At 38.4% G+C, this 27,671-nt stretch overlaps 2 protein-coding genes across 2 annotated transcripts; both read left to right on the top strand.

Annotated features, from left to right (window-relative positions):
• Window positions 1-2,163: 2,163 nt before the first annotated feature.
• Window positions 2,164-12,558, top strand: rbm7 (RNA binding motif protein 7). Its single transcript, XM_063494260.1, has 5 exons — window positions 2,164-2,393; window positions 2,693-2,855; window positions 6,602-6,677; window positions 11,289-11,382; window positions 11,577-12,558. The coding sequence occupies exons 1-5, from the start codon at window positions 2,301-2,303 to the stop codon at window positions 11,946-11,948; spliced, it is 798 nt and encodes a 265-aa protein (XP_063350330.1). The 5' UTR covers window positions 2,164-2,300; the 3' UTR covers window positions 11,949-12,558.
• Window positions 12,559-15,791: 3,233 nt separating this feature from the next.
• barx2 (BARX homeobox 2) lies at window positions 15,792-25,716 on the top strand. The gene is made up of 4 exons (XM_063493925.1): window positions 15,792-15,978; window positions 21,160-21,475; window positions 24,163-24,247; window positions 24,987-25,716. Exons 1-4 carry the CDS (start codon window positions 15,792-15,794, stop codon window positions 25,272-25,274), a joined length of 876 nt encoding a protein of 291 aa, XP_063349995.1. The 3' UTR covers window positions 25,275-25,716.
• The last annotated feature ends 1,955 nt before the right edge of the window (window positions 25,717-27,671 follow it).

A 27,671-nucleotide genomic window follows, 5' to 3' on the forward strand; every position in this document is an offset into this window, starting at 1 on the left:
CTACTAATAATAATATTAATAATAATTGGTTTAAAACTGACAACATATTCTGTCTCACAGAAGCATGAATAAAATTAGATAATAGTCATCTACTATTAATGTTGCGTGGTCAAGTATAGCTATTAAGTAACCACTATGTGAGCAGTAAAATTCATCAGTTTTGATGATTATGTTTCTGCATTTTATTAACATAATGTATTGGATTTAGCTTGTGATACCAATGTGAACACTAGCCTCCTAACAGTGGCGGTCCTAGCCTGTTTGGCGCCCTGGGCGAACACTCCCTCTGACTCCCTCTAATTTTAAAAATCACCTAAAAGCCTATTTAGGCAGGTTTTAATTTATTTGTAAATATTGTAAGAGGGTAATGTCACTTGTAATGGAAATTGTGTATTTTGTTTGAGTGTTTTTTATATATTTTATATATATATATATATATATATATATATATATATATATATATATATATATATATATATATATATATATATATTTACATGCTTATATTTTCAGAATTGTAAAACCTTACTGTGGATGTAAGAGCCAAATTATGTGGATATTTTGCATCCACTTCATTGTGTAACATTTTATTTGATGGTATTTGATGGTTTGGGCCCCAGGAAGACTAGCAACCACTGTTGTGGAAGCTAATGGGGTTCCTTATAAATAAACAAATAAACAATAAACATAATTTCCTTAGGGATTAATAAAGTATTCTGATTCTGATTGTTTCAGGATGCCCTGCCATTATCCAATGACACATCTGCTTACCTGTATCTTTTGCTCGTTTCTCCTCCTCTTCTTTTCTATTTTTTCTAAACTGAGCACCTGATGGCTTTGAACTTTTCCTGTCCATCTTCCATTGGTTTTAATTTTGCACTCCAGTATGAACACCCATCCCTCAACCCGAGGATCACCACAACATAACCTAATAGACCTACACCTTAGTTCACAGATTCACTTTGTCTAAGGTGCATTTCTGAGATTTCACACAACCCAGGATTCAAATCATGAATCCATAATGGGCTTGGATTTACAACATTATAATGAAATGTGCTCTATTTGGAAGCAGCCGGCCCCCCTCCCCTTTCGACGGGTTGTGTGTGAGACTTTAAATCATCAAACTGTAAATTTTAAATTGTTATTGGTCCCTTTACCCCTCGTCCTAAAGTGTATATTCATTTTCTTACTCTTCTTATATTTATTGTTTGTTTACTTGCACTGCTGTAACTGGAGCCTCGTCGTCTCGTCTCTCTAGATACTGGACTGTATGTAGCGGAGATGACAATAAAGTTTACTTTGACTTCAGCAGCAAGGCACACTGAGGGCTCTCGCGCTCACTTACCGCGTATAGAATTTCGAAAAAACATCGGTGCAAATTATAAGTCTGTATCATAATGTTTGGTGTTTTCGTGTTTGTTGTTTTGTTTTTATTTTGTTTTATTTTGCGAGTTGGTTATTAGACGCTGCTCCAGCCAGCCAGAGAATCCCCCGCCGCCCCGCCCTCTCCTCCCTGTGCCGCAAGCAGCAGGCGCACCTCGCTAACGGAGTGCGCCCTTACTCCCAGCAAATGGGCGATAGAAAACCGATCGGTGCCTATGCCATTCCCAATATGCGCTGGCTGACCTCGGGGCAGCATGAGTACGAGCAATTTTTATTTTTTTTGCCGATGCCCGTGATGCCGCCCCGGGCAACCGCCCGTGTCGCCCGTATCTAAAACCGCTACTGCCTCCTAATACAGTTCTAAGATAAGTAAAAGAATAATTGTAATTGAACATGCAAAGATAAAAAAAACATTTTCAAATAAATTTAGGCTTCTGCGACATGTAGTGTTTCTTGTCCTCTTTAAATCCTCAACCAACCGAGTGACGTGGTCAGTGACGTGCGACAATATTGCATTACTAAAACATTACTGTCAGACAAAAATCGATTATAATTTAACGTGCAGCGATTTCCAAGCCAGTTATTCGAAAGATCAATTATATCACTCTTAATTTTGTATAAAATCTGTCATTAATTCAGCAGCTCTCCTGGTGTGTGTTTTTGTTGAGAAGTGCCATATAATACATTACATTTAAAATTTAATTATGTATATTAATTTAGAATGTAGCATGTTTTTAAATAGACGTTGTGAAGGCCCGAAATTAAAAGTATGTGGATGTCGTGAAAGAGCCGTTGAAAGGATAACGCGTTTTACTTTACGGCAAGATTGGCCTTCCGCTTTTTGTGTGTCGCAGTGGTATTTGGCTCGACTTTAGCGTTTGTGTTGCTAACAGGGGTTTGGGATTTGCTTAAATACAATGGGAATAGAGGAGGAAACGGACCGCACCGTCTTCATAAGAAACCTAGATACTAAAGTGACGGAGGAGCTTTTGTTCGAGTTGTTTTTACAGGTGCTGGTTTCGCGACTTATGCACAAAACTAGAAACTGTAGTTAGCATAATAGCTATCTAGTGGCACAGAAACCACTTACAAATAAAGTGACCGGAATGTACTAACAGGTGGAGCTGTAAGCTGTATTGTGCGGTAACAAATGTGTCTGGTTTACATGTCTTTTGGTGTTTTACACATGCAGTGTGTGTAGTGGTTTTTCACCCCCAATCACAAGTAGCTAGCTAGTTAGTTAGCTGTCGTTAGCTTTAGCTGTTGATCACAGGCTTTCGTTTACGAAATTCATTGATCCTTTCTGCAGGCAGGACCTCTTATCAAAACCAAAATTCCAAAGGACTCGGATGGGAGACAGAAGACGTTTGGTTTTGCCGTATACAAACATGACGTGTCCGTGCCCTACGCCGTGCAACTACTAAACGGAACCATGCTATATGGGAGAAATATCCATGTGCAGTTCAGATCAGGTGAGCTGACATTTTTGTTGCTTTGAATTATGACGTAAATATTTTAACGTGTTTTGTGCATATTTATGTGGTTTCAACACTGAACGTTTCAGTTAATGTTTGACTATCCAGAAATAAGTAACTAAAAAGCTATCACAGACAAAGCTGCAACCATCATGTTTCACATAAAGAAGTAGGCGTCAGTACTTGAGTAAACTACTGTTAGAAAAGCAGTGACCCACGTACAGTAACCACCACACCCTACACCCGATAGGGCTTCTTTGGTTTCGGTGGTGTGCACAGTTGTCGGTGTGCATAGCAGGTTAGAAGGAATAGAAGTGAGGCAAAACCTTGAGTGACTTAGTAGTTGAATTAAATTACTCAAGTCTACAGAAAACCAGAGGGTTTCAGCCTTAGGATGGAATGTGCATTGACTTTTTAACATATAAAGATATGTCTTTTCAGACAAGATACTAGGACGAGGCAGTATAGTTAAAAGTTGTGTCACTTCTTTTTCACTGCATTGTCTGACTTATATAATTCTACCTCACTCCGAAATGCAGCCTGCCTTGTTTGCAAAGTTTTCCTCCAGAAAGTTATTTTTAGTATATATTTATATTTAACCATGTAAATCAGCACTTGGGTATACAACTATTTTACTAGATAGTGTAGCTGTAGCGTTTTAGGTAGTTAACTCCTCTAAACATAGTTGGCAATAAACATGGTAGCCAACATCACTTGTGATTGTTTCATTACAATTATTTGAAGGACTACAAATGCACAAGACTAAACTCGGGTAAACTATTTTACTGTTTCTTAATTTTTTAGTTCCTGTCTAAAACTGCTCACACACTGTGCTTTCCACATGTGGTATTTTGCATGTAAAGCACCACAATTTCAAGTGGTGTTTACTTTGATTGTGCTCATAAGAAGCCATACATTTTTATGCACATGTCTGCAAAACTAGGCAACAAGAACCAATATTATTTAGATGTATAACTGCCTCTAAAGCCCAGAGCAAAGACAAACCTGCCCCTTTAAAATATTACTTCACATGGAAAAAATGTATTTCCTCTTGGCACATCAGATGTTTATTGACAGTGTTAGTGAAGAAAAAAAAACCCCAAAACCCAACCCAATTTTCCAAAACCTTTGTGACTTAACCAAATGCCCGACGGCCAAGGACCAGTAAAAAAAAAACATGTTAGCTGTCAAGCCAGTAGCCCGTTTGGGCCTGTTCCACCAAGTATAACTTCAATTTCACATGTAAAGCAAACAGGCTTTGGATTACTTAATATATTATCATGCTTTTTACAACTGCATGAATGTATTATTGCTGTGTGATTTATTACTATTACTGAAGGTTGCTCGCCATACCAATACCAACTAGATTTAAATCTTAATATAAAATGAGTAACAGTAGGGTGGACATTAGGTAAGGCTGCACTTTTAGTAGCAATCTCGTATAGAAAACTATTCCGCGCGTATATAAAACAGGTCCACGGCTCCGAACTGTAGTAAAGGGACCTCTGGCTAATACGCGTCGGGCTCGTAGCCAAAAACTAGCTTTACTTTGTTGTCTGGGTCAACTTTTGCTAACGAGAGACAGAGAGAAGCATTGAAAGGCTGCTCCAACGGAACTTATTGTTTCGGAGGAAAACACGAACACAGTGTACAGTCGAGTCTTAATAGCTTACTTACAACTGGGCTTGTCAGGCATTCTTTTTGGCTTCAGTGGTTATTATTATATTTACATGCTTCCAGCTCATGTTTCTGCTCGGTGACCACTCGTACGTTTCGACTCTCCTTTTGCTCCCTCCCTCGCGCTCACAGACACATAACGGGTATGGCAGTCCATTCTCCCTGCAGCACGGACTACACTGCCCATGAGGCTACATTCTTTACGGCTATGCCTGTATATTAAATTATTTTTTGAATAATAATTTTTTTAAATACTTCTTCACGTCATTATGCAGGCCGCAAGTAGAGGTGACATGGGCCGCGGGATTGAGACACAGACATTAGAGCCTCTTAATGCATGTTTTGTTTGGGTTTCCACCGGTGTGGAATTAGCAAAACTAGAGAGGGCATAGCCTAACATATGTAACAGGAAAAGACCGCTGTGTAATCCATTTATTTCAACAAAGTAACTGTATTCTGAATTCCACCTTTTTAAACAGTAACTGTAACACAATACAGTTACTCATATTTTGTATTTTAAATACATAATGCCTGTACATGTATTCCGTTACTCCCCAACACTGATGATAACAAACACTCGTTAAAGGGCTGATGACAAAAAAGAAAATGTTAGTGGCATTTACACCACAAAGATTTATTTTATAGCTTTGGTTAAGTATTTTGGAGATTTAGGTGTTTTCACATAATTTAATTGTAAATCTAGTAATACAATATGCTATATCATTAAAAGCTACGGAGTAGTGTGTGTATAAAGTATAGTTAGTTTTTTATGCTTGTCAGTGTTTAGGGTCGTTTAAAATGATTTTTATATAATTGCATGAATTAGTGTCAACTAGTGTCTAGTGCTTTGCTCATGTATGAAAACACAGACGTATGTTAACTTTATATTTTTATTATGATAAATATTATTAATTCTATGTGAATTATATCCTATATATTTATTGCTCTTCTGCTTTGTGAGTCATTGTATAAGACAAAGTAGTCAATTGCAGACACTATAGGTGTCACATTTTGATCAACAGTTAGTTACATATATGCAGAATAACACGTTCCAGTGACCCCAAAAATGTCACTGCGCTTAAAATTGATGTACAAACAAAAACATGCACGTAACATAGCCATAATTTAGCCATTCATTTTGAGTCAGCGACTATATGTAATATATATGATTTGTAAGGATTTAAGTATTTTAAAAATAATTCCCAACAGCTATATAGATGTTTATAGTCTTGGTATCCTAGGTAGTTTTTCTTATCATTTTCATCTAGATTAATTAACACTTGTAGGAGGAGCTAGGGGACAGAGTTTAATTCAGTTCATTTTCAGTTTAATTTTATTTACAGTGGAATCCCGACTTACGAAATAAATTCGTTCCAGAGGGTCTTTCGTAAGTCAAAATTTTCGTAAGTCGAAGCACCTTTTTCCATCGCCTTTAGAGTGAGGCGATGCTGGCTGAAGACGAAGTTCTTGGTGGAGGAGGACCTCGCTCATATTTATCAATAATTTCTCTCTTTGTTTCCATCGAGAGCACTTTACGCTTCTTCTTTTAACTCGAATCACTTGCATTAAGTTTTTTCGGCCTCATTATGAATGAACGATAGGCTAATTGCAAACGAAAAGCACACAAAATAGCGCACTGCAACAAGAATACATCTTTCACGTGGAACAGCGAAACGCAAGTATGGAAGCCAAGGGGTTATCACATGATTCGGAAGGCATTGTGGGCATTCTGGGCTCAGCCAGCGGATTTCGTTACGCGGGCATTTTGCCGTACCACGGGCAGAAATATTGCCGTTAAGTGCCTTCATAACTTGAATTTTTCGTTAAATGGGGTATTCGTAAGCCGGGGTTCCACTGTATATAGCAAAAAATCATAACAATAGTAACCTAATGACATACATACATTTGCTATATTACTAATATATTAAGATTACTGCAATGATATTTCTTTTTCTTAATCAAGAGAGTGTGTGTTTGTCATTTCATTTGGTATGGATCAAGTATATGTATGCTTTCTTCTTTTTAATAAATCTTTTTAATATAAATTTTGTTTTGCTCGTTCATAGGCAGCAGTCATTGCAGCAATCCAGGGAACTCACAGAATTCAAGTCCTGCAAGTACCCCAAATCCCCATGGACAGAGGTAAGAGAGTGTCTCACAGCATCAAAAGGTATCGTCTTATTGTACCAATTAAGATGCTCACATGCTGTCAATAAGAGGAAAGACTGACAAGTTTTACTGTCAAGTAGAGCTGGGCGATATAAGATTTTTTCATATCACGATAGTGCTGGGCGATATGGAAAAAATGTTTATCACGATATGAATTATTTTATATCACGAGTACGATATATATCACGATATACCACCTGACCTGTAGTCATCTGGAAAGTATGCAGTCTGTAAACAGCGAGTGGAGAGGGTGCAGTCTTTGTTTTGAGTTACCGTAAAGCATGTCGCAAAACCACAAGACAGAGTTTCTTTGCGAAAAATATCATTTTTTTATACTTTATTTTCTCTTGCATAAAGTTAAGGGTATGTATAGTGAGAAGACAACACTAATATATTTGCCACAGGCTATTTAACCCTTTAAGACCTACCATAGAACCAAGTCCGCCAGAGCTTATCTTTACATTTTACATGCTGTAGTGCCATTTGTGGGAGCATTTCAAGTTGCTATACATCAATACAACCGTTATAGCCCAAATTTTAATAATATGTATGCATTAAGTCCATAGTAACTACATAAATTGCAAAAAAGTGCAATAAACTACAAAAAAATTGAAAATTGTTTTTTTTTTTTTAACATATATTTCTAGTTAGAGAAATTTAAGAGGCTTATCCCTCAAAACTGTAAATACATAAAGTTGCACAAAATAGTTTCCAACCACGAGAAATTTACTTTGAGTGTGTTCATAGTTTTATGTTTGAGATACACTAATTTTTATATACTACAGGAAAAATTAAAATAAATATTATAATGCAAATGTGCAAAAAAAAAACAGCATGTGCATCAAAATAAACAATTTCCAACAGTGTAATTTGACTTCTAAGCATCCCAGAAACGATAGAGAAAAGCATAAAGTCAAACATGACTTTTAAAAACACCAACATAGGCTTTGAAGGTAAAAAAAACCCTACATTTTCCGCGAAAATGACGTCACTTCCGGTTTCGGACAGGTAATGGCGGACATGCGATAGTTCGCGCTGACTTGTATTCCAAAGTAGGAAGTGTTATGAACAGCTGATCGGATCGGCAAAGCGTGTTTCTGGAATATTATGTTTTTGTTGCTGGAAGTGGTTTTTATGCAATTTTTGCAAAGCTATATGTGGAAGGAAACCGTGACCTAGGGCAAGCTAATGGAATAAGATGTAAGTACAACTCCTCCGGTTTCATATGCAAAAAAAAAAAAAAAAATATTGCCATACCTTACGTGGTTCCAGTTCTACAGGGATTTAAAAATAGTTAGGCAAAACGGAGTGTGCCTGCTCCGACCGGTTGTAAAGGGTTAATGATATATTTTATGTAATAATTTATAAAATTAGGGTTAGAAACGATAGAAACGATAGAAGACAAATGGCACGATAGACACTTTTCTATCGTCCACACGATATATATCGTCATATCGCTCAGCACTATATCACGATATGTTTTTTTCATTTCAGGCGATAACGATATATGTCACGATATAAGCCAAATAACTATATTTGTAAGATTTAAATGTGCCGTTGCTCATGAGTAAAATGTGAAATAATCTGCAGCTTGTTTTGATTTAAATATTTATTTCCCATAATAAGTTCAACAGGGTAGATGTACTTAAGGAACATGAGACTTCAGTTTCAGATAAATAAAGGCAAATATTGCAAACTACACAAAAGGCAGCCGCTAAAGCGTTTAAGTTTCAAAATAGAACAAACAAAACAGACTACTAAATTGTCAATTCCACTTAGAAACAAAATTTTAATTCTAAAAATAAATCTTAGTTCGTTTTACAGAAGAACAGACAAAATTGACTAACTTTTGTCAATATCACATAATAAACTGAGAACTAAAAGGAAATTCTCAATCTCTCCTTGTTGTATAGCTTAGCTCTTCAAACAGTTTTAACAGTTACTTTAGTCTGACAAAAGCCGAATGACGAATTAGCGCTTTCAGCCAGAGATTGAGCATGCACCGGTTTATTGTATTTCCAGACTTGCTTTCGGCACAATTTACAGTGCGCTACTCTGTTTTTTGTCAGACTTGAAATAACCGAAATACCTTCACACTACGGAACTTCTATGGCCCTTCCCTTCAACAATCTCTCCGGCATTGGAACCAGCATCGTTTTTTTCTTCGGTAACCTTCGCTCACGCTCTCGGTTGATTTTTCTCTAGTCAGCAAACTCATTTCCTTCATTACCTGGGCAGCCCGGCTGCAAAAACAAATACACATGTGCGCCTTGGCACTTGTGCTGTACGTAACAAGTCACGTGACGTGACGCTGCGGCTGTGATTGGTTCAGCTCTGCGCTACTTAATTTGGATTGGCTGTTCTTTTTTTCTTTTTTTTTTAAGAGGACAAGAGGGATGAGGCCTATCGCAATAGTTTAATTTTTCTATCGAGAAAAAGTTATTTCGCAATACATATCGTTATCGTTTTATCGCCCAGCTCTACTGTCAAGTATTAAAATATTCATAAAAAAATAAAGTCCATTGAGACTGTGGTAGCATGTCACCAAAACCCCCCCAAAACAAATCAGTACTTTGGAGTCACACTTAACTACAGTTGTGATGTAGTAGAATTAAGTCAGGTGCTTAAAGTCACCATTACTATAGCACCTGAGCTTTGAATTATAAAGTTAATGAATAAATGAATAAAAATTGTGTAGACTGTTCAAAACAGGCTGACTGTTGGACCAAAGAATTCAAAAACATTATTCAATCATAAGTGTGTATATAAGACTTACGACCCTTTTGCTTTTTGTATGGCTGTAAAATGGAATGAATAATAGTCATTAAAATGTCTTCCTATGCTGATTAGCAAGTTAAAGCATGCTAGTTTGGTGAAAGCAGCATCTTTCAGTTATGAAGTGAAGTGAAAATGGAGTTAAGTTCATGTTTGTGATGCCTAGTTCTTTTGGATATCACAGTCACCAGATAATTTCTAATCTGTCACAAATATGTCCTTCCACAGTAGTAGAGGCGAAAATTTCCTCAAGATAATAGTCATATTTAGAGAAACTCTAAATGTATGCCACGTGGTCCATGTGACACGAATATGGTCATCAGCACAGGTCTGTCAAAGCGCAGATGTAAACACATGGAAACCATGAACTGGTCATTGCTGCCTTATTCCATTACATCACTTCAGGAAAACACATTTGTGAGTAGATAATGGAAATGAGAAAATGACCCTAATATTCTGAGAATTGCCCCAGCCAGTCACATACCTTTATAATTTTTATTACACTTGCAGAAGACGAAAACAGGAGTGCACACGACTTAAGTTAGTAGACATTTACATGTTGCTGTTGGCGCCAGAAACAAATGTGTTCTTATTTAATCAACGTACTGTGTCATTTTCTTTGATTCCCATTAGACATCAGCCTCTCTCTCTCCCCATCTGTCTCTCTATGAGATGTTGTTAATAACCAAGGTGCAAAGTACACAGATGACAGCTGTGCAAACTGGTGTACGTCTGGATTACGTAGAAAATGAGTGAAAATGTTTGTATGCAGGCTGCATCTGAGTAAGCAGGCATATCCACTAAACTGGAGTGATGTTTAATGATATTCTGCACAGGTGTGTCAATGCTAGCGCGCAATGGGAGGGGCTGGTGCTGGCACTGCCAACATTACCCACACTTGGCAAATTAATCCGATATTGTGGGTGTGTATTTGTTATTTGGCACAAAGTGTCACACACTTCGGCAGCATTTGAAGTATGATGTAATCATTAAAGAAGGAAGCTAGCTGTTTCAAATGGCTGTTGCATACTTTTACACTACTTTTAAAACCAGTTTTTAACCTCATGCATCAGATTGTGGTCAATTTGAAATGTTTTGTTAATTTCAATTTTCAATTTAAATATTTTGTTAATTTAAAATTAGTCAACTAGTTAAATTTTCTTTCCGCAATCTTTTTCTAAAGGAAAAGTAAATTATAATTTGCAAAATGTTTTGTAGTGGTTTTTGTTATTTTGTTGTTAGAGGTAGATTCATTTTTATATTAGTGTGTCAGTAAGAATTTTTGGCTCATCCTGCAAAACTAGTTATAATAAATTATAATAATATAATATAATGATGTTAAAAATAACTTATGTTGTCATGGGTGCTGTCATATAGCCTTGCAGTAACTAGCAGCTTTGTTAGAACCTTTGGTAGTTCTAAGTTTACGTAGTCACTGAAGTTCTCCTCAGTCACTGATCCCTTCAGCTACAATAGTTACCGTAAGTTGTTGGGGCAGCTGTGGATTAGGAGATAGAGCGGGTCGTCTGGAAATCCAAAGGTCGACGGTTCAATCACCAGCTACTTAAGTCTTCATGTTGAAGTGTCCTTGGGCAAAACACTAAGCACTGAGCTTCCCCCAATGCATCCATAGTGTGTGTTGCTTAGTTAGGACCAAAGCACTCATATGAATTTGTGTGTGAATAGGTGAATGAGGCTTGTAGTAAAAAGGGCTTTAAGTGCTCAAAGTAGAAAAGCAAAATAGAAAAGGTTTTAATAAAAACTTAAATGTTGATCTTATTTGAAGACCCTTATAAATTGCTCTTACAGAACCCCAGCCCAATTCAGCTCTCCACCGTATACTCCTCCACACCAAATGCAGAGATCCTTTTCTTCTCCCGATAATCTGCAGAAGCATGTCATGGTAAGGTTCTATTTCAAAAAACAATACTGTATTGTCACACTGGTGCATTGCCATAACGGACAGAATTCATATGCGTTATTCAAGGATTGCACTTGGCTTCTTTTATGTTCATCTAGCTCTGTTATTGTGTAACAAATAAGTCGATATGTAAGCCGTGTGTAAAACAGGACTTTTTATTTGCCCTCCATTTGTAGATGAACAACATGATGTGGCAGACTCACATGAAGCAAATGGACCAATTAAACGGCTCCTTAAAACCTCCACAGCGGCCGACGTTTGGAGGTGGAAAGTCCGTCAGCGGTGACTCACGGCATCATGACAATACTCCCTATCGGCATCACGCATCCCAGAATAACAGCACTGGCAGAAGCCAGCGCTACGCAGAGGAGCCGGGCTCTGGCCGTCATCAGCAACACGGCCACGGCCGAGAGAGCCACCATCACCATCATCAACACCAGAGCAACAGGAGTGGCAACCGTCACTATGACAACAGAGGCGGCAATAGACCAAATGATGATAGGGGTAGCAACCGTGGCTACCAAGACAGTAGATGGCAACGATACTGAGATGTTAAAAAAAAAAAAAAAATTCTGTACAGACTTAAGTTCTTCAGATTTGAGGACACTTTTCTAAAGATGATGAACTATGTAGAAAAACATTATTGTGTATACTCAGGTTGTTTGTAATGATCCTATCAGTTTTAAGATTTAATAACTCATGCCTTAGACACATTTTTTTTTAATTATTTTTATTTTACTTTTAAGGCATTTTTAAATTTGTACTCTTCTTTCGTGTGAGCTTTTCATGACAGACGTTGCAGATATTTTGTAGGATGTCATTTTGTCATGAGAGCAAGGACAAAAGCTATAATTAGTAGCGATTTTTAGAATACGAGGGGGGAAAGTATTAAAAAAAGAAATTGGGCAGTTTTTTATGTTATGCAAATAATATTTAAATGGTGCTGCCATAGTTAAAAACAAAAATCTTCAGGTACTTTGCAAAAAAAGAACAATAACTTTCAGATTCCACCAGCACCACTTACTACAACAGGGCACTGACTTTTTCTGATTGTAACATCGTCTAACCTTGCTCTTTTCCAGAATTTTTTTTTTACTCTTATGTGTAAGACTGTTTTAAAGTCAACATTTGCATTATTATAAAGCCCTTTTCATTTGACTGCTGCCTTGTCTTTCATCCGGCTACAACTCAAATACTTTAGGCTCTTGGCTCTACATCGTGAACCTATTTACAGCTCTTTGTGTATGTGGCTAAGTTAAGTAAGTAGGCTATTGTATGTTGATGCTACATGCTGTAATGCATGCACACAAGGCCTTATCTGCACCTATAAATGGACCTCGTGTAACTAATATGCTTGTGCAGTGGGTTATGAAGTAATCTACAGGTGGCGCCACACACATCCTTTTATTGAATCAATTAAGGTGGTAAATATAACTGAGCCACATGATCAGCTCCTATTTGACCTTTCAGTTCATGATGCTTTCAAGTCTATACATAGGTTTGACACTCATTCTGTACTCTTGACCACATTCAGTTATGTTTAGGTTTACTGCTTATTCGCTAGAGTCCCACGTAACCAGTTCTTGTTCTTGTTCACCCTTAGCGAGTGGCACAGGTTTGGGCGACTTCGCAGAAACGAAAGGTAGTTTATTGTTCCAACTTAAAATTAGCAGGACTTTGATCCCTACCATCTGACGGTGCGATCAGGCTTTGTGTCCCGGTCTGTTTCTCGTGCAGTGGTCGTCAAATCACTTAATGTCTGTATAGAGGTCATAATTACCCTTCCGAAAGCGCTTATGCCACTCACATTGGCTCCCGCGCAATATCGACAACTAGATCCCTCAGTAAGTCCAAAAGTAGAGCTGTATTTGCACCCTCTGAACTAAGCTCTGACTTGCTTGTAATCTACCTATCGTCTGATTGCATCCTGATGCTCCCAAATCGCTCTAATAGAGAGTATCCTCTGTTCGGTGTCAGTACTAGGAAGGCCTTTATTACGCTTCGGGCTGCGGCATAACTCTTCTAATTGGTTGATCTGCCTGGCGTCTCCAGCTCTGGAGCGGGCGGATTAGAGAGGCCGCTCGGTAGCCGCTGCTGTGTGGACTTATATAGAAGCGTGCCTCCTGAAATGATCCGCTTCCAAACACCAAGGGACTCTGCCTCCCCTGTAGCCGTGCCCCGCAATGCAAACCCCATCTGACAAGATGCCTGCAGCCGTGACTGCAGGAGCTTGGCACCACCTCAGGTTGCTGGGTTCACCGGGGCCTAAATCTACCTCCACTCCCTTCATTGTATTGAATCTCATTTGACTTTAATATTACTGTTGTTATTTGCAATCGCAAGTAAAATTAAATACATTTAAATATTCAGAAATTATGTCACCAGAGAAGACTTTTCTTCTTTCTTTCGTGCATCAACGACTTAAAAAGTAAAACGTGTTCTGAGGACACCTCAGCAGTTGTTTCCATCTCGTCTTTGATCAAGCCATCAATCCTCTGAAAAAGAAAGCTGAGCTTCTCGTGCAGAGGTCCCACATTTTCCCCCTCCACACTTTGGACACGGCGGCTGTGGAGGTACGAGTTGCCACCGGGTTCAGTTTATTTCCAGTTGTGATAATTGTTTCCCCCGGACACCGACTTTTCGAAGTTTTTCGGACTGTTTGAAACTCTATCTGCACTAGCCTTTCTCGCCAGAAGACTGTTGTTCATTGTATTGCAATCATAACGTACACAAAAAATAAAATAAAATAAAATAAAAACCAAATCAAATTATGCAGCAAGCACTCTTAAACTTATTTCTTTTAAACAGTTATTCGTTAGTGGACTTAAAAACAAAAGAGTAGCCAAAAATTAGATTTTGTCTTTTCTTTTCTGTGTTATAACAATTCTTAAATGAAGATTACAGGGAAATAAAACACTCGGAGAAAATATGCAGAGATTAGTTTGTGCGAGTTGGACGTGCCTGTAGCCTTCCACGCATTAATGCCAGAGCTGTCAGCTCGTGGCTGACACTCATCCTACCTTTATTCGAGCTTAATGACAGATACTTCTCTTAAAATAGATTTCACCGTTGAACCAAACGAATTCTGTGCCAAGCAGGAACAAGGATGGGGAATAAACATACAGGTGCTTTTATTCTGTGGAAGCCAATTTTATTGAAAAGTGACTGTTAATAAGACTTTTTGTGTATGATCTTGTCATACATGCTGATTTGTGATAAATTACACCTGCCGCAGCTTGTTTGCGATATGAATAACGACTATAAGTTAACTGACATGGCCTGTAACCACAAAAGGTTTGGGGTCCGTTAGAGCATTAATTCTTGTGTGTACCGTTTTAACGTAAAATATCTTTTTTGTGCCATTATTATTATTATTATTATTATTATTATTATTATTATTATTATTACGGTTGTTGTTGCTGTTGTTTTGTTAAAAATGAAAATCATTTTGCAGTGTATATAAATAATTAAATAGTTTTAAATAAATAACAAACCACATAACTGTATGTTGTATAAAACGTATAATGTAGAAAGAAAGAAAAAAAGAAAGAAAGAAAGAAAGAAAGAAAGAAAGAAAGTTATCCCGACATTCCCACATAAATGAGCTTATGGTTCTCCTAGGTTATAGCCTGTGATAGAGTGAATAAAACAAACTATCGAATAGACTACACCGCATGCTGTTTCTCGGACAGATCCTTACACACACTAGTCTACAGCTAAAGACAATTACAAATGATTTCATATAAATCATGAAGCGCCACCAATTTTGTGTTAATAAATAATCTTAGCCTGAAAACCGAGGTCTATTACTTGACCTGAAACTCTACTAATAATATTAGATGTATGAGTTTGATAGGTATATTAATATTATTTTAATAGTATAGCTTTAATGATGATATTAGTTTCTGTTCTGGAAACTGTGGTTTTACTCTTGCTCTCTAAGTTGTGAGCTAGTCCGCAAAATAAAACTGAGAGAGAAACAAATTTTTATGCGGGCATGAGGTGTTGTATGTACAGTACGTGTTTGTGTGTGTGTGTGTGTATGTGTGTGTGTGTGAGAGAGAGAGAGAGAGAGAGAGAGAGAGAGAGAGAGAGAGAGAGATGGAGCAGCAGAGTTGTGTTAAGGGATGGTTTATATAGCAGTGGGTGTGAGCACAGATTGTAGTGAGTTCATTACCGCTGTACCGCTCTGCGCAGCTCAAGTTAAAGGCTAGCGATCCTCACCGGGACACTTCAGGGAAAGCTAAACTTCATTTTTAAAGATAAGCAATGAGTTGTTTTAACGCATGAACTCCAACAGTCGGCTTTAAAGACGGTTGAAGCTTCATATGCTTAGAAATTACTGAAGACTTTGTGCACCGACGATTGCGCACGACGCACAGGGACAGATCATGCACTGTCAAGCCGAGTTGAGGCTCTCCTCCCCTGGGCAGCTGAAAGCTGCCAGGCGGCGCTACAAGACTTTCATGATTGACGAGATCCTCTCGAAGGAGACATGTGATTATTTTGAGAAACTCTCTCTCTACTCGGTGTGTCCTTCACTCATTGTTCGACCAAAGCCTCTTCATTCGTGTTCGGGTAAGACGTTTCTTCCGTCTACTTGAGAAAGAAATAAAGTAAACAGATATTTTTAAAATATATGTGAGACGCACTCATTAGTAGGTTACAGATAATTTTACGCATAAAATGGAAACACTTACATAGTATTTCGGTACTGTAATCGATTTTTTTAAAATTTAAATAATAATCAGAATAATATGATATATTTAAATGTCGCGTGATTGGTGAATTGTTATTTCCTGTACACAGGTTGAGGTATATTAGGCAGGTACAACTCGACATACACTCAATGGTGATGAGGATTATGCGTCTGTGTTGACAGAATAATATGGTAACGTATAGCTCCACATTGTGTTCAGTTACTCTATTATTATTTTAATGATCATAGATAGATAATTGATTTGATACAATAGTACAAATAAAACGATATATATATATATATATATATATATATACATATATATATATATATATATATATATATATATATATATATATGATTGCATTGCCTGATTTCATATCTCTTTGAAGGCTTGCATATTTGTTTTCTAGTGTCGTTTAATCACAGTTAGTCTGGACTTTCTATTATTGCTACAACAGTGACTTCATCTTCATCATTCTAAACTTTACATGATAAATCGTTTCATATAAGCTAAGTGTTTGGTGTTGAAACTCAAGTGCATTCGTCAGTGAATTTCAATGATGCTTAAGAACTTTTTTTTTTTATCGAGCGGATAAATGATTGAACTAATAAGTCAACGAAGAGTACAGCAGATAAAGTAAACGATAAAGAAAAATCTAACGCTAGAACTAAGCGCCAACCTTCAGTCTATTTTATCCCATTTGTTTTGATGAATATGAGTTTTCTGGCTTGCCAAATGCTGCCCTTAATGTCCCTTACGCGGTGGGTATTTACAGATTAAATGATGATAAATGATTATGTGTTGCTAGAAATATAGATGTAGTAACATGGAAAAAGTTGTAGGAAACAAAACACTAATGATAATAATAATAACAACAACAACAATAATAATAATAATAATAATAATAATAATAATAATACAGTGTACTGATGTATTTTGACCAATACTGAAGGAAATATAAAGCTAAAACATATGACTTAAACAAATAACCGTGGCTCTTTTTGAGGTTATTCAGTGTGTCTTAGTATTTCATGCTCATGCTGCTGAAATGAGATAGATAGATAGATAGATAGATAGATAGATAGATAGACCATTGATTTAAAGTAAGTTTGAAAACAGCCCCTTAAATGTGTCCTGTAGTCGCTGAACCAAACTACAGTTTGACAGATCTCAGAAGGTACGCCATGTTACATTTCACAAAAACACAACTTTTTTGTTGACTCTTAAGTTGTATTTTTCACTGAATCACAACAACTCAAAGGTTACTGCATGCTCTGGTAACCATTAGGATAATTGCTCTAGAGTCTGAAATAATAGCCACTGCAATTTGATGATGACAGCGATGGGGGGGATAAAAATAGGGGGAACGATTCCCTCATCCCTCTGATATGGTTGGTGTATGCTAGAGGGCACTATGACTGGGCTTTGGCACCCCTCTGTTCGGATGGATAGTGTAACCCGCCCTGCATATCAGAACACTGTGCCCACTACTTATTTGTAGCTGTGGGGGTGTTAGACACAGTATATTCTCCAACATCAATGGCTTTTAGAGCTTGATATAGAAGCTGGCAGGCTTAGAGGTCCTGGGCCAAAGAGAGGTGGCTGGCCGCTGAATGGCCCCCTAACAGTGAAAGTTGACTTCTTCATTCTGTGAAGGAAAAGATGTTATAGCCTCCTGCTGCCAGTTGAGGCCGCTGAAAGACAGTGATGCCATCAATGCTGACTGCAGGATGACAAATGAGATGTTAGTTTACTGTGTTTTTTTGTTTTTCTAATTGCTCCAGTGTTAGTCAAACATACCACCTTAATGTTCTCAGTGCATTTATTCTGAGAGTTGTTGTTTTTTTTTTATCTTCACCCCCCCCCCCCCCCCCCCCATGTTAAATAAACTTAGCTTTTAATGGTGTACAGTATTCATAGAATTTGTTCCATGTCAGTTACAGAGGGATCTGAGATAATGAGCCTTGACCTGGTGCTGAGCAGTGAGCAGCAGAATGGCAGCTTACAATATTTCATTTGGCTTTCCATCTCTCAGCAGGACCTAGGGTAGGGCTTTTAGTGGTGTTTTCTGGAAGAGGTGAGAGAGATTAAGATCAACTGTGGTGTAATCTCACCTGACAACATAATGAAAAAAAAGAAAAAAAAACTAGGAGTGTGTGAAGCCCAAGGGCTGCTGCATACTGGTTTAGCACTGGCTGAGGGCTTATAGGAGAAATCCAAGTGAGCAAAAGGGTTTTTATCCCATCTTAAAACTTAATCTGCTGCAGACAATAAAGTCTCCCATTAAGCATAAAGTCAAGTTAAGCAGTATGATTACACCCATGTCGGCACACACAGGCGAGTATGCATACACACAAAGAGAAAATGCACACAAGTCTTCAATCTTCCGTTAAGGATAATGTTTGACAGCTTGTCATCTCCTTGTCATTCCTGCATAGCCATGAGATTTTTCTGTTTCTAAAAAGGATAAGTAATAAGTTGTCTCTAAAAGTAGTTGATGCTACGGGCTAATTTCTGCTGCCACCTCTGTAGATCGTGTTTCAGGCTAAATGCTTAGCACGTTTAACGCGATGCTTTTTGATAGATGGGCTGACTCTCTTAGAGCAAACACTTTTACACAGTTACGCTCAACAAGATACAAGACATTTTTTCTCTGGCACATTCCGAGAAGGGCCATTAAATTCCTATAATCAGTCAGGATTAGAGGAATTTAATGGAAATTAAATATTTGTGGCTGAGGGAAAACAGAGAAACTACATCACGTTGCCCTAGCAGTGTTTGATTTGTTTTCAAGGAGCGAGGACAAAAGCAAAAAAAAGAATTAAAGAAAGACAATTAATTGAGCAACATCCTAGATGTCATCAGATAGTTTATATGCAGAACATGTCAAATGCTCACGTACACTTGTCATAGCAAAGCAATGAATCACCCATACTTCCTCACCATTGAGGAAAAAAAACAAGTGACAGAATGAGTGTAGATGTTATGATAGGCATCAGGTAGTTCCAGGTTGTGGCATTAAAATTGTGGCATTAAAACTATTTTCCGTGTAGTTCTAAAAATAACACGCTTGCTCTTCACTCAATGAAAATGAGTGCAAAATAAAGGTTTTTTTCAGTAAGTGTTATGTCATAATAACTATGTTATCAATAGAGAAAACAGCTGGTATCAAAAGGAGTGCTTAACAAACTGCTCTTCTTGATCTATTCTTAGCAAGTATGTCTTCTGTAATGGTTACTACAAGCATTTGTACCAGTGCCTGCATTCCAACTGTGATTATCAAGAGTATCAGTGTGCTTTTGCATGGAGCTGAACTGCGCTCTTGCAACTACTCAAACAGTTTATTTGTAGACTATTGACAGGACACTGGCACTTGTCAACAACATGTCAGAGGGATGGCTTTACTGTCAGTGGAAAGTCACCATGAGGGCTAGCATTCTTTGCTCCATTCTTTGTTTGTCGTCCCACCTCTGGGGGACTCTCGGAAGACACCGTTTAGTTTTGTTGACACAAGATTTTCTTTAGTTGTGAAGACAAACAGAAGTGTGTTCTTTCGTCGGACAGCCATGACTGACACGGTCCACTTTTCCTGTAAATTATAGTTCAGTAAATATGTATGATGTATTTATTATCTCTGATGAGTCACTCAAACAAACATAGATATGATACAGAGCGAAAGACAGAAACCATGTAAAAGAAACATGAATATATGGCAAGCTCATACAAGGACAGAAGAGAGGTCTTCTTGTCTAGACTTGTTGCAATACCACCAATCTAACATTGGAGGATTAGCGATGACCTCAGTGCCTTACCATGATGTCATGATGAGCCTGAGGCAGAGTGTCATGTGTGCATGTGCCTTTCTTCGTTTGGAGGGCAACAGTGGCTGTGCGTATATGCATTTAAATGTGGCATGCTTGCTGTTAATTAATAATTAAACAGTGAGGTTTAACTGAATTGATGCACATTTTATAGCTTAAGTCTCTGTATGTATGACTCATTTAACCGTAAGATTCAGAAAGTGTGCTCCATTTTCTTTCTGGGTTCATGTTGTTCTCACTTACCTTGAAAAAACATACAGAAAAAGTTCAGACAGTATGTTTTCTGTCAGCTCTGGCATGTGTATTTCACTGCGTTGAGGTTGTCTATCGGTTAACGAGAAGCTAAAGAAGACAAATCTGCCACAGGCACCCAGAAACACATATGCTGGGCGTTTCCGTGTGTGACAACTGGCTAGTTTCTCCTTGCCGCTGGAGCATTTTATCCCTCTCCGTATCTTCCTCATCTACTCCCATAATACCACTTGTGTCCTTTCCACTGTTCCTTATCAGCCCGTGCATTACAGCCTGCACCATGCTCAGATTGAGTGTGATTTCTGGTTAAGGGAATGGTTTTACTTTTTAAAGCTGTGAAGATTTTTTTTTCTCTGGCGGATATTATATTTGCTTTGCGTGACCCACTGCATCCTCCGTGCTAACCTCCAGGTCTCCATCTCTCCCCCATAGGCTCCAGACAAGTGCTGCTTTTATTGATTCTGGCGTCTGCTGCTTCTGTCTTCTCTGATAGAGAGCAAAAGTGTGTGTGTGTGTGTATGAGTGTAGTTTGCAAGAGTGGGAGAGAACATAAGAGAGGGGAAAAGTTTATTATTTGAGTGGTGTCTGATTTAGTTTTTAGATTTTATTACAGCTTATTGTGCCTGCACTCGTCTCCGTGTGTGGGTGTGCATGTGGTTGTTTTGTGTTGGGAAGCAGTTAGCGCTTAACAACCTCTGAAAAATAATCAGTCATTTGAGCGGTTCAGAGGATCAGTGTAAAACACAGCCTGCGTCATTGGGATCACAGCCCTCTACATGAGGAAGGTCACAACCAAAACACTTTTCACGGCAAACGCTGGCCAATTAAAAATGAACCTGTCTAAGCAATTACAGGCGGTCGATAATGGTATAACCGAGGTGACTGAGCAGTTCAAAATAGCTCTCTTTGAAAGCTGCGGTGATTCAGAAGGATGTGTATTCTAACTACTGGACTTTAATGCATTTCTCTATGTTCGTGTCCAGGCTCCTCGTCACTACGTGCCTACCCGCTCCTCTCAGTGATCACGAGGCAGCCGCCCAACCTGCCTGCTCACGTCCCGCAGCCGTCCTCTCCGGGCGCTGCCCATCCACATCTGCCACTGCTTTCCCCACAGCATCCCAGAGGCTCCGAGCCGTCACCCAGCCAGACGCCCCTCAGTATCAGCAGCGAGTCGGAGACTGAGCGCAGCACACCCCGCCTGAAGAAGCCACGTCGCAGCCGTACTATTTTTACTGAGCTGCAACTGATGGGCCTGGAGAAGAAGTTCCAGAAGCAGAAGTACTTGTCCACTCCTGATAGGTCAGTACGGTGCAGACACTAAAATCTGACTGAAACGACACACAACATAAAAGCCCATAAACTAAACAAAGTCATGATTTCGCCTCATTCGTACCAACATTTTGCATAAAAGAAATCAAACCTCTGAAGCGTCAGAGGTAACCACTACATGCAGTTGATGAGAATGCACCAGCAGCAAGTGTGATATAAGTGCAACTCAGCCATAGCATTTTGACAACCCGCATAACTTACATGAAGCAAAATTTGAAAGTGCATAACGTGCGCACCCTCGAGCACATCCACAAAGCCACAGATGCAATTATCAAGTGGCGGTTAACCCAGCATCATAAGTTTTGATTTATCCTGTGGGGCATGTCTCATGTAATGTGAATTCGTCAAAGCCAAAGCATTACCTCAGCGTTCTAGTTGAGACACGAGTAACGTTTTAACCCTGAGCTCTAGAACAGCAAAAGGCCCCAGCAACCAAACACTGCCTTATTCAGTGAAACAGGGACAGTGGCCAACACAAGCAAACAGAAATGTATTACACTGATTTACTGCCAATCATTTCACACATCTGCAGGTGTACATAAAGTGCATTAAGCTTTCTACAATAAGATGAAGTAATCTATATGGTAATATCTGTGTCTTAAGTTCCATTCTACGGGTCATTTTTGGGACCGTAATTTTTCCAGTTAAAACTGTAGAGCTCGACTTTATATTTGGCCTGCAGGCTGCTTTTCCATTATAAGCCAGAAGAGCATTTTGCCATAAATGTTGTTTAAAGCACTCCAAGAAGCTTCACATGTGCAGCAGGAATTTTAAGCTGCTTGTGAACCTTCACGTAGAGATTTCGTGCACCTCTGTACCCCCTTATTCATTTTTTAATATGCATAGAGAGTGGTGATAAAAACGTAAATAACTGCTTCAACATGTTCACCTGTTTACACACTGACATAGCTCCTCTTTTCAGGAACATGTTGCAAACGCATCGTCCTCGTTGCACTCATTGCAGTGTAACTGTGTGCTACGTGCAATCTAAAAATAAATTAGCATTTTTGGATTAAACCAGATTTATTTGTCATTCCATTTACATCCTCTCCATGGGGAAAACTCCCACGATGCATTATTTAATGTATCACATCTTTGCCTGCCTGGAGCTGCTGGAAAGGTGCCATGCCTCATCTTAAGCAGAAGCCCCGAGGCAGAGTACAACTGAGTGATCAAAAACCAACTACCCGTATGAAATACGGTGCCAAAATACTGTGTCCTGTCAAAATATCCGATTCTGACACTGTGTTGAAAATTAATTAAACACCCAGCTAGTGGAAAAACATCAACAGAGAAAATCCCCTTTTAAAACCCCACATCAAAGGTGTGGCATGCGCCTCACTTTGGTTTGTTATGATCCAAAGACAACTTAGCTTCCCTCTTCCCTTTTCTTGGCCGAGAACCTCTGCGGTCTCGAACTGAGAGTATGTGCGGGGGCGGACAGAAGCAAAACCAAAAATATTCCTGAAAAAAAAAAGACTTTAAAGTATTTATATCGCGGAGCGGTAATGATTTTATAACACTTCCGAGTATTATTACAAGTGTTTTAATGATCGTCATCTTTATCATCATCGCCCTTGTTAAGAGGTATTCAGTTTCACCCAGGAGTCCCGTGAAAAGTGTGAGAACAGAACAAAATGGCGGCCTAGCAGTGGCCTGGAGGGAGTGACTCAGATACTGTTTGTACTGCTGTGAGCGTATGGTTTTTCCCCATTGAAAACTAATGACTATAAATAATTGGGGTGTTTTGCTTTTTTTGCAATTACTGTTTCTAGCCTCCAGTTTTTACCCTACATCTATAGAAATGTGATGGACAGCTCAATTGCCCTTATGTCTTGTCTTTTTAGACGCACTGGCACGCACGCACACACATGCTTTTTGTCTAGTATAAGGTAATGCAGATAGATCCATGAATCTCAGGGATTTGTTTTTCTGTACCTCTGTTTTTTAGATTTTGTTCTCTCTTTTTTGATGTCTTGGTTTTCACTATCACCATCAAATGAAAGTCAGCTCCTGTCCCTGGGGGGTGCTGGTCGTGAAAAATCCTTCATCTGGCTGTTAAAGACCTCGAGTAAGATCAGGGAAGAGGAAATCTCATTTAAGAAAAAAAAGAAAGAAAAAAGAAAACTTTTTTTTCTACTAATGGATGCCTTGTCCACTTTATCTGGCCCTTCCTGAGGTTTTATATTACACACCAACAAATAGCCCTATTAGTCATGGATCACCACATGTGGTGGATGCATTCAGAGGTTTCTCCGACGGTCTCAATTATCCAGCTACGAGCGCTATGATGGGATTACCAATGTCGGCATAGATGGCTGCAGGTGTACAGTGTCAGACTGGAGTTCCTGGCATATAATCTCTGACGTGAGATGCTTAAACAGAGTGTGGCCTAATGCTCTTTTTAAGTTTTCAGTGTTGTGAACCTTTAGGCATGAAATTGCATTATATAGTTGAAATCATAGTCTATAATTTACAGAGCACAATTAGTGTCAAGATTTCTTCATTTTTGTGTTCGTGTGAAGAGAAACTGATGTTTAAAGCATGCCAACAGTAATGATATATTTCCTGGATAGGTTCCAGGACTGTATTGGAACAAGTACACTAAAATATATACATAAGTAAACTTTATCTTGTGTTTTTTTGTGCTTCTGCAGGTTAGACCTGGCACAGTCGCTTGGTCTCACACAGCTTCAGGTGAAGACATGGTACCAAAACAGGCGTATGAAGTGGAAGAAAATGGTAAGTTCTGAAGTAAAGCTTGATGTGTTTTTAGTTGTACAAGTCAGATTTAACAAATATTCTTAACTGGACAGGCTGTCGGTAGTGGAATTGGAAAAATGACAACATCTTATACTAACACTGCAACTGGCAATAATGTGTATGATCTTCTTTGCCAAAATGAGCCAATAAAGTAATAATACTGAAGCCAAAGGCAATGTTAGTTTGGGGTAAATCAAATCTAAATTCAGATTATTTGGACAAAAGCATTTTGATTAAATGTTGTTTGATTCTTTTATGAGAAAAAGGATTATCTGTAATTAAGTACAAAAACTGAATGTGTTATTATGAGTGCTTTTTGCATGCGGGCCAATAATACTTGTTTACAGTTTTTTGCTTCCTTTTCATTTTGGATTATTTTGTTTTCATTGTACACCACCGTTTTTAGAAATGTTTGCTGCTACTATTTTATGCTACAATATGAAGTAAATATAGCAACATGGAAGGAAGTGGAGGGTGCGGAGAGGCAGAGTGTAGTGTGACTGATGATGACGGCAGCGAGAGCAAACACTTTTTGTAGAAGGGTCAACAACTGAGAGAACAAAAAAGACCTGAAATCGTTAAAGATAAATGAGTGCACAAGGCGGAGCCAGTAGCGATATGTCTTCACTTAATTACTATAATAGCAAGCGTTGCCTTTGACTTCTGCTGCCATTTATCACCAGAGGAGTCCACTAAGACTGCCTGTGTGTTATTCTAGGTGCTCAAAGGAGGTCACGAGGCTCCGACTAAGCCCAAGGGAAGACCCAAGAAGAACTCCATTCCCACCACGGAGGAAATAGAGGCTGAAGAGCGGCGACTGAAAATTGAAGAAGAGGAGAGGATGAGGAGATTAGCTGAGAAAGCAGCGGTGGTGCAGAGTGGAGGAGAAGCACCCCAACTGGAACCTCAAGATCTCAGTTCGGAAAGTCACAATCTAGCCGGAGCAGTGGAGGGATCCGAGCGAGAGCTGCCACTCCTTATGTCAGAAACTCACACAGCCAGCTAAGCAAGAACAAACCAAAGACTAATGCCAACCTGAAAACAAATAGTGCCTCAGGATCACTGTAAAAAAGCCTGTGTGGTATTAAGAGCCAGTTGCTTTAGCTATATCGTCGGCTTCACGTTAGTGGCCTAGAGCTTTTACCCAGTGTAGCATTGAGTTTTTCGTTCACTGGAAATTGTGCCATACTGAGAGCAAATCTCCATAAATACTGATTGCACTGGTAAACCTTTTGCCTTCAGCCTGCAGCGTAAGGAGTAGTTATCAAAAAAAAAAAAAAAAGGTCGGTTCGGCCTTAACGTGTATCTCAGCAGTCATCGTTGGTGCCAAAATATCAACCAATGCCTTATTAAAAGGTGTCTATGAATCTTTGTATTATACATTACTTCACTGCCAAAACTCTGTAATATGAAACGGTTACAGTGCCTTCTCGGTCTCAGAGGAAAGCTTTTTAAATAAAATAATATCAAATGCAGTATATTTTTTATAATCATTTCTAACTGTAAGTGCCATATTTCGAGATGGATTTGTAAAGTTTAGACAAGAAGACCTCTATTTTTAGTTTGGAGTCAGATTGTAGAGCTGTGGTTATTATTTGCTCATATAAGCTTGCATTTTTATTTTGTTTTTTCAAAGATCAAAGAAAATGTTTCTGCCAAGCCATACACTGTATCATACAATAGAAACATGTATAAAACATATGGTCTTTCAAATATATACACGTATGAACACGTATATAAACTGCTGTTTTGAATTGGATTGGATGAAAAATAGTTATATATATATATATATATATATATATATATATATATATATATATATATGATGTTACAGCTGTTCCTGATTTTTTTTTTCAATGAAAGTACATATGATTTTCAACCACGAGGACACCACAACTCTAAAGCAGTTTAGACTCACAAAGTGCCAGAAATACACGTCAAACATATAAAATCTCCAATCTGTTTTCAGTCTGCAGGCTCTGCATGATTACCCCAATTGGTACATTAGACCTGAATTAAAATAACAGTTTTAAACTGCCTGTTAGTGACTTCTCCATGTACATCAAACTCTGCTCTCTGTCCTGTTACAGATCTCAAATGTTTAAGCGTTTCGACTGTTGAGTTTTGCAGATTTACGTTTATTTGTCATTGTTTAAGATGAAACGTGCAGTATTTTTCCGATGTATATAATGCTTGTTTGGTAAACTTGTTTGTTGTTTGTTTTTGTTTTTTTAGGTTTGTGTAAAATTATTTTTACTATATACAAGTGTGTGTTTATGTACGTAAATGCACTTAATAAAATAGCTATCGTTCAAGCTTTGTGTGGTCTTACTGAGGTACAGGTTTTTTGACATTTTTATAATTATGGGTGGTGAGAGCTCAGTAGGTAGAATAGTTGCCCCATGACAGGAAGGGCAGGGGTTTGAATCCACCGAACAGCTACCCTGAGGTGCCCTTGAGCAAGGTACCATCTCTACACACTGCTCCCCAGGTGCTGGTTTGGTAGCTGCCCACTGCTTCACTGAGTGAACGGATCAAATGCAGAGGGCTACAAAAATTTCCCACGTGTGGGGCTATAAGGGGTTTAAAATAAAATTTTTATCTTTTGATTAAACCTTCAATTCCAAAGTCCAAAACAGCACAATGTAATGCACTTTTAAAGTTTTTATTCTATTTACATATTTGCAACCACAAACGAGTTCTGCTGTTTGTTTTGGTGCATCGCTTATAAAGTTAAATCAAACAAATGAAAATCACCCAGAGGATCCGGTTTCTAAACGTACCGTCACGTCATGTTAAGCACGTGTAAATCAAGCAGTTACAGTAGCTTTGTCAGACTGAAGTTCAGGCAGATCCATTACTGTTGGAGCTTTTGAAGATATATTAAAAGCAGTCAAAGTTCATCATAAATCACAGTCAAGCGAACAAAGCATTTAAACGCTGTGTTGTGACATTTATCATCTTTTATCTGTACAGAGAACACGATGGCCCGTAGTGCACCTAAGGGCTCCTCTCTGTCGCTGAGCAAGTGAGGAACAGTCTTAAGTGTATTTTTAGTGACTGATACCGGACATGGATGATTTCTTAAGCAAACAGCACAGGTTAACATTGAGTAATGTACACTGGGTTTTTACGCCTTGTGTAAACACTCTTAAGCATGCTTCATATAGTACATATATAGTATCTATAGAAGGCAAGGAAGTATGGAAGTATTGTTGAATTTCTTTGTAACTTTTGCAGTATTTGCATAAATCAGAGACAAGATAAAAAAAAAATCATGGTTATAGAAACTTCCTGTTTCTGTTTGGTTCATCATTCATGTTTTTCCTGCTGTTTATCAGTTAAGCACAAAACACACACCACAAGTTCTTTTCATTCCTGTGTTTTCTTTCATTTCCTTGGA

This window comes from Pelmatolapia mariae, linkage group LG14, assembly GCF_036321145.2.
Source record: "Pelmatolapia mariae isolate MD_Pm_ZW linkage group LG14, Pm_UMD_F_2, whole genome shotgun sequence".
NCBI classification, from domain to species: domain Eukaryota; kingdom Metazoa; phylum Chordata; class Actinopteri; order Cichliformes; family Cichlidae; genus Pelmatolapia; species Pelmatolapia mariae.